The sequence below is a fragment of the Xenia sp. Carnegie-2017 genome, unplaced genomic scaffold (genome assembly GCF_021976095.1).
Source record: "Xenia sp. Carnegie-2017 unplaced genomic scaffold, XeniaSp_v1 HiC_scaffold_20, whole genome shotgun sequence".
In the NCBI taxonomy this organism is placed as follows: Eukaryota; Metazoa; Cnidaria; class Anthozoa; order Malacalcyonacea; family Xeniidae; genus Xenia; species Xenia sp. Carnegie-2017.
Window position 1 is genome coordinate 5,287,001 of NW_025813483.1, and position 8,524 is coordinate 5,295,524.

General features: G+C 37.1%; 1 protein-coding gene across 1 annotated transcript; it reads left to right on the forward strand.

The window, feature by feature from the left end:
- The first annotated feature begins 821 nt into the window (after window positions 1-821).
- LOC124442180 (serine/arginine-rich splicing factor 5-like) lies at window positions 822-6,131 on the forward strand. Its single transcript, XM_046992665.1, has 8 exons — window positions 822-1,046; window positions 1,302-1,372; window positions 1,461-1,556; window positions 2,238-2,313; window positions 3,319-3,392; window positions 4,384-4,477; window positions 4,953-4,999; window positions 5,624-6,131. Exons 1-8 carry the CDS (start codon window positions 915-917, stop codon window positions 5,943-5,945), a joined length of 912 nt encoding a protein of 303 aa, XP_046848621.1. The 5' UTR covers window positions 822-914; the 3' UTR covers window positions 5,946-6,131.
- Window positions 6,132-8,524: the final 2,393 nt, after the last annotated feature.

An 8,524-nucleotide genomic window follows, 5' to 3' on the forward strand; every position in this document is an offset into this window, starting at 1 on the left:
TATATTTTAATTGCTCGAGTTATTCACTATTTTGTTGGTATGAAGATCCCTCATCATAAACGTATGTTGTCAAAAATTCAAAACTGAGCAGAACTTTGCATTGGAATTTTGAGATTTTGAAAGAGAAACGATTACGTCATTATGTAATAACTAATATGAATTATTAATGAACTACTTATCAGCTGAGGCCGACAATGAGGCTGGCTCGGTTAGCATTTAACACCGGGTGGTTGCACCACGCCAAAAAAAGAATAATTCTCCTATTTGAGCATGATCAGTGATCACTGTATCCTATGGGATTCAGAATCCCACGCATCAGATAGAAATTTACTAAAGCGTTGCCCCAAACTCAAGAGGATGACAATCTTGAATTATGTGTTTGACTTCAACTAAATCAGAATTCAAAAATTATTGTCGTGCGAGCCAGTCTTTGAGTTAAGTAACATCACATAGCTTTCACAAACAATTGGGAACACATTTAAATGTACATATAAAAAAAATTGCAAAGGAGCTAACATCGACTACAAAGGAAGAAGATTTTCAAATCGTTCTGAAAAGATTCCACGGTCAACATGTTTTAGACGCTCAACTGGAAGCGCACGCTGAGAAGTATTGGGCAATATTTTCTCAACAAATTTTTGGAGGTAGTCAGTCACCGATTTGTGGAAAGTGATAACACGTCAAAAGATCAAAGAAAGGAATAAAGGCGCCGACTGGTACAGGAAACGTAATAAGAATGACGTAACTTGCATTATGACGTTTGAAAAGGACCAATGAAATTGCTTGGAAGCGTGATGGGTAATTTTTCTCGAGACCCCCGCGTGTGAAGATTAACTATTTACTAGACGCGTCCGCCATTATCTTGAAATTGGTAAAGAATTTGTTGGTGATTTTTTACCAAATATTTCGTTGAAATGTCGCGAAGTAAGACAAGACTTTACTTCGGAAAGTTACGAGAAGATATTAGAGAAAGAGATGTCGAAAAATTTGTTCGTGGATACGGTCGAATACGAGATATAAGTCTGAAAAGAGGCTATGGTTTTGTGGTATGTGTTGATGCATTTTCAGCTGTTGAAAGCGACAAATATATATAATTAGTGTTTTGGTTGCGAATTTTTGCTGCAATTTATTGATATAAATTTGAATACTAAATTTTTGAAAACGATTGCGATGTGAAACTGTTTGATGAAAAAACCTTTTATCGTAAAGTGTGTAGCCTCGTAAAATGCTACGTAATGTTTCAGTAATAATCGAAATTAGCCTAACCGTATTTAATTGTCGCCACTTATTTGATATTGCAGGAATTTTATGATGAAAGAGATGCGGAAGACGTGGTTTGGGAGTTAAATGGTAGAGAGTTACTGGGAGAACGGTAGGATTGTAAAGAGAAAATGTGAAGTTTAGGAATCGTATTTAATAAAGAAAGACTTGATTATGTTTATGGCTAATGGCTTTTTTAGAGTCATCATTGAACATGCCAGAGATCCTTCTTCAAGACGAGATTTTTCCTATGGATTTAGAAGAGAAAGAAGTCCTGATAGATATCGTAGCTCAAGGTGAAATTTTATAAGAATTTACTATTTTCTCAAGTGAAGAGAGGGCATGCTTTAGTTCGCATAAGTTTTCGTTTTCTTCTTATTAATTTTTGTTTTTCTTATACTATGACTGGGAGATATTTTTTAGAAGTGTGCTGCACTAAATGAAGTCCTCATTGCTTCCTTGTAAATGCTTGGTATATTAATGTTTCTCTACCCCTACACCCAAGACTAGCAGTGCGAGTGTCTCCCCTCCCCTCCCCTCTGAATCCAGGGTGCATTCTGTTGTCAAAAGTGCTGAGATATCCTGTGTCAAGTTAAATGCAGCTTGGTGTAACGGCATGCAAATGTTTGCCTAGGATAACTCATTAATAATTTTATGCTAAAATATATTTCATGCTTTGTCCTAAAATTAAATGGTTGAAAATATTAAAAGAAGTAAAAGTCTTCAAGATTTCTGCCATAGTGTACGACAGGGGTTCAGCATGTACCTTGCTGTGCAGGTTAGCTTATGTTGGCATAAGAAAACATTTTTTTGACATATGTTGGTGTTTACCCAGAATACACCCTGACCTCACACAAACAAATTCATCCTTGCATATTTTTTTGTGGGGGTTGTTTAAATTGTAAATGTTTACATTGCTTATCTGAACATCAACTTCGCCAATTATAAATATTTAATTTATGCATGAATGCTTTCAGGAAAAGTCGAAATATACCTGTCCGAACTGATCATCGACTGCTGGTGGAAAACTTATCGAGCCGTATAAATTGGCAGGTTTGTCAACCTCGATGGAGTTTTGTACTTTTTTCACTTTTCAATGCAACATATTTTAAAATTTTCCTTGGGATCATTGTTCATTTTTCAATTTGATCAGGATAACTTGGAAGTGCTCGAATAAAATAGGAAATTGAGTAGGATGTCTAAATTATTTCCAATAATCTGGTATTTAATCCTTACTACAGTGACCTTAAAGTAGTGAGTACTTGCGATTGGTCCAATCCAAATGTCAGCCATATGACCAAATGTACGTCATTCCAAACATAGAAATTGTATGCGCGTCCGTGTACCCTGTCTTAAATACAAGGGTCCTGTCCTTAGACCAAGAGTTGTTCTACCATCCCGGCCATTCCATGTTCTCCATGTCACAAGGTCCGGCCAGCCTGACAGACCAACATCATCCAGTGCCTAGCCATTTCTGATTCTTATAAAACATGGCTTCCATAGGACAGTTCTTTCCGGTCATGTTTGTGTAACAGGTGTGATTGAATGGTGAGTATTTGAAATGGAAGGCTCGCACCTTGATGAAGAAGCCCCGTGATGTTCAGTCTCTGAGTTCAATCATGATTTTAATATAATGTGAAGTGCAAGGTCAAATTTTACATTTAATGTTAGAGACTTTTTTGGGCTAAACATTGAAGATATTGTTTTGAGAATTCTTGACGAAAAAAAAGCTAGATTTGCCCTGTGATATCAAAATATTCAACCAGCAAACAGATTCTCATAAATTTTGGGCAAGCATCTTGGTGAATGAAACAGACAAAAATAAGACTTAAGTAGCATTTGTTGACATGGCTTCGCCTGGCATTGCAACATTGAGTAGCATTTGTTGACATGGCTTCGCCTGGCATTGCAACATTGAGTAGCATTTGTTGACATGGCTTTGCCTGGCATTGCAACATTGAGTAGCATTTGTTGACATGGCTTTGCCTGGCATTGCAACTTTGAGTAGCATTTGTTGACATGGCTTCGCCTGGCATTGCAACATTTTTCCTGTTATAGGAATTGAAAGAGCTCTTTAACGATGCTGCTGAAGTGACTTTTTCTGATGCACACAAGCGAGAAAAGAATACTGGGTATGTTTAAAAGTTAACTATTTAAGCACAAAGTTTACCATATGTATTTATAGAGGAATCAGTAAAAAACTCATATCAATAGGTGTAATGTTTTTTTCTCATACACCACTGGGAGCTGCTACAGGCAAGTGCTGCAAGCTTTACTTTATTTTTTATCCATAACCAACCATCAAATACAAACTATTTAGAAACTTGTAAGGCCATACACCCCATAAGCTAAATAACTTGACAAGTTCGGACAATGCATCCATATATACGTATAACATAACCATGGGTAGCGGAAAAGGGGGGCCAAGGGGCTGAAGCCCCCCTAATAATTCAGATGGGTGGCTAAGTCTCACCTCCCCAATTGAAGAGTTACTTTCTCCAATATTTTCCCCGTAATAAATTTTTATGTTTTGACGAAGGAAAATCATTAACTTAGATGGAAACTTATATACTGACAACCATTTTGAAAGCTTGCTTCTCCCATAGATTTTCATTTACTTGAAGTACTGGGAGTTAATGCTAGGAAGAAAATCGCACCAAATTTGTTATTAGAACATGGCGCAAATGCAATGGCAATATGGTGCAGTCTAAAATAAGTAGCTTTTTCACTAGTCTTGGACCGAAGCAAGAAAAAAAAATATTTGTGAGTTTGACAACAACAACTACAAAGGTTAAAATGCCATGCCCCTGCCAAGACATTTTTTGTTATTCACCCACCATCCACCGACCCCCCAATGCAAAACATCTTCCGCCTCGACTGAACATAACTATTTACACCGGGTGGATTAGTGGTAATAGCACGGCAAAACAACAACAAAAACATGCATGCCAACCCGCACCACCTGACTCTCGGGCAGCAAGCGGGTATGAGAAAATATTTTCCGCTTATTTCGTTCCTCCGCCAGCGGAAAATAATACTTAACATGTCAGCAGATCTTGTTAAATGAGTAATGATGTAGACAAAAGCTCGTCAACTGTATGTTTTCCTTGTTTTTCATTGTAGGATTGTGGAATTTGCAACAAAGGATGACATGAAGACCGCATTGAAAAAGTTACAGGGACAAGAAGTGAACGGGAGGAAAATCAAACTGTCTGTTGTATGTTACTCCTTGTGTACTATTATGTGCTCAATTTTTTTGTATTGCAAAGAGGTACAGTACTGCTCAGAAGTAACTTAACACTGCCTTCGCGTTCCGGAACGCGTTGTAAAAAATTTAGGCGACACGTTCTGAAAATTTCCGAACGCAAAAACCCAAAAATCGAACGCAATTAGAACGCATTTTGGAACGAGTTCGGAACGCGTTTTCGGTAAACTTACTTCTGAGCGGTACTGTATTTACCCTGTTGTTTTGCTTTTATATGTAAAGTGGTTGATTGTAGCGCCTGCCATCTTAGTAAAATACCTAAATACGTACTAATTTACAAAGCTTTAATGAAAAATTTCGTGCGTGATGTAAAAACCCATTTTCCTCTGAGAAAAAAGTTTCTGTGCGTAAATAGACTATAGAAAGCGTAGTAAAATTTAATCCTGTTTTATCATTATTGAAGATTCGTTATCTGCTTTTTGTTTAGGAAAAAGTTGGTGGATCTCGATCACGCTCGAGGTCAAGGGAACGAAGGTATTTATAGGAATCATCATACTTCATTAAATCTTACGTCCGTTAAAAATTCAAGATTTAATGCACTTGGTGTAAATCGCTAATCTACTTAGCGTAAATCGCGTTCAAAAAAATTGAAATGAGAAAGTGAAAATTTCATTTTTAAGCATAATTGACTTCTTGAACATAATAAACATATAACTTTTAAAGTGCTTGTATCAAGTTTTATCATTTCTACCATTTAGATTGTTCAGGCTACTTTAAGAATTGGTGTATTATATTTTATAGTTCGAAAGTATGATCAAATAATTACCAATTTGAGCTTTAGAAAATACACGAAGATCAAATTTTTGTATTATATAATGTATTGACAATATGTTTCAAACATCTTCTAAACTATCTACATACCCCCACTTGCAAAAACACCATACAAGCACTTTAAAAGGACCGATAGTTGTCGTTTTTGAATAACTTTTTAACGAACGTTTTGTCTTTGTCATACGAGACACTGATTACACGGGAACCTTCACTACATATATACGACCGATATAAGCTATTTACACTTTCCGTTGACGTTGTCTTAAAGATGGCCAATTTCTTTCTTGTTCCATTAGTTTGAATTCCATGTAATTTGTCTATGTTCAGATCTCGATCACCGAAGCGTCGTCGTCGCTCTAAATCAAAATCCAAATCAAAATCCAAATCAAAATCTAAATCAAAATCCCCAAAACGATCGCGTTCCAGATCTCGTTCTAAGGACAGCGGTGATGAAAAGAAACAAACGCCTTCAAGGTCAAGATCGAAGTCAGAGGAACCTAAATCTAAATCTAAATCTCGTTCCCAATCTCCCGAGGCAGAGCCAGAAGCATCGGCACAGGAAAGTGCGCGCGAGTCTGGGGACGAGAGTCCACAGAAAAATGGTGAAGATGAAAACGGGCAGGAAGAGGAAGAGGAAAACGCGGAATAAACTTAAACATGAATCTTTTATTACTATGTTATATATCTATTTACTGCAGACTTGGTATTTTAAATTTCGCGTATTATATATGCCTTCTGTACATAGAACTTTCATAATTTTTCGTTCGAATTGTAAAGAATCTTGGCGCAAGTGGTTATGAGTTCATATTAGAATCAATTCGTTAACTGTCCGATACCTTTGTGTGATTCTTTACTTATGATAACCTAGCTCTGGGTTATACGGCCTTAATTAATTCTCGCGACAAACAAGATTTATTAACTTGTTCATAAAGCAACTAAAATGCAACGTAAAGTAGCTAGATTAGTGACGTCGCCAGACGGGGGGAAAGTCACCCTTTATATTCATTCAGTAGGGTGACAAGCCTCCCCTTATATTCATTCAGGGGGACAAGCCTCCCTTTATATTCATTCAGAGGGGCAAGCAAACCTTCATATTCATTCAGTGGGGTGACAAGCCTCTCTTATATTCATTCAGTGGGGTGACAAGCCTCCCTTATATTCATTCAGTGGGGTGACAAGCCTCTCTTATATTCATTGAGTGGGGTGACAAGCCTCCTTATATTCATTCAGTGGGGTGACAAGTCTCTCTTATATTCATTCAGTGGGGTGACAAGCCTCCCCTTATATTCATTCAGTGGAGTGACAAGCCTCTCTTATATTCATTCAGTGGGGTGACAAGCCTCCCTTAAATTCATTCAGTGGGGTGGCAAGTCTCCCCTAATATTCATTCAGTGGGGTGACAAGCCTCTCTTTACATTCATTCAGTGGGGTGACAAGCCTCTCATTACATTCATTCAGTGGGGTGACAAGCCTCTCTTTACATTCATTCAGTGAGGTGACAAGCCTCTCTTTACATTCATTCAGTGGGGTGACAAGCCTCCTGTATTTCTATTCATTAAACAATATCCGTAGCACGAATTGGTTCGCAGCCCAACCTTATTACGTCATAACCCGACATGTGCTGCAGCGACAATATTTACATTTTTTTTACAAAAAATTAACGTTTCACGAGCCGTTCTCGTCTTTCCATATGGTCACTACTTGTCACGATATCAGACTGTACAATATTCCTGACGCGATAGTGTCTTATTGATGATCTTGTAAGGACCAGAATACTGTTGCATTAAGATAAGATTTAAATCCGAGAAAACTCAGGAAGTCGCGGAAACTATCGTAGAATCTGTTTTCCAAGAACCAGCTTACCAAGATGGAATTCTCGTGGTGTAAACATTTTAAACAAAAGAAAGATAGTTCCAGTCTATTGTATTCGCCTTCTTTTTCTTTGACGTAGGAAGATCACGGTCAACGAAATGTGAAAGAAAAGTATTGCGTTGATTCAAAAATATGCACTCATCCGTATTGTCATTTATAACGGTGGCGCCGACAAGAAGTGCCAATCGCCCCTCCCCACCCTCCACATTGATATTTACAATATTTCTCTTATGTACGATTTTTTGTTAGTATTCTGTGTGAAATAAATGAAAAATCATGGCACTGGGTTAAGGCCGATGAAAGAAATGATTTTGTGATAATGCTTAGAAAAAATTTCATTTGGTACTAGTCAACAGCAATTGAAAATCAGGTTTAACTAGTGTTGTAGTTATGGAAAAGACTTGAAAACTAGAGACAGCTGAACGGAAGAACAGCGTACAGAAATTTGACTCGCTAGCGCGGTGTGGACATCAAAAATTAACTTCATGAAATTTACATAAGTTTTGCTCGTTAGTCGTTGTATTCGCACATTGTGAAAGAAAAATATTGGTGTCAATTTATTGATATTTATTCGTCTGCAGTGTATCCTTCGCAGAAATTGTTCTCGCGAAAACGGACATTCCTTATAGAAATACTGCTTGTCGTTTGTTAAATCTAGTTTTTGTAAAGGACAGTTATAGCATCTGCTGCTTGGTAAATAAGAAATAAAAGCATTCAAACTTCGCTGCACTTGAATTGATAGCATAATATTAATATCAGTGAAGTGGGCACGTTGAATCGATAGGAAATACATATAACACGATGATCTTAAGTTCAATTTATTTGTCACGCGATCAATATTTCAGATTATGATGTCTTCGATTTTGGACAATTTTTCCTCACAAAAAGAAGTCCACTGTCCACTCGAACGACATCCAGACGCTATTGTAATCTATTATTTTTTAATAACTATTCTGAGAAGTACTTTGTATGAAGCAGAACGTGTGGGTTGATGCTGACACCGAGACATTTAGGAACCACGTGCTTCACGCACACGCTTTAAAATTTAATAAAGAGAGTAACTGCACGGTTTCATTGTCTTTCAATGTGGCAAATAGTTAATTAACTATTACTAGCTTATAATTGGCCACATGAAATTTTTATAAGATCAGGATTTCTTCAATTGTAGCGCGCACGTTTACGTTATTAGCGAGAGGACGATTTTAATAATGATAGTCAAGGTGTTGTCATGGAAAAATACCCATTAATTTTAATTTTCAGCTTTTAAAAGGCAAACAAAGTGTTGGGTTTAGAAATTAGAGTTTGCTTGGATTGCCGTGGGAAGGCACGACAGTAAATCGAACACAAACAAATCCA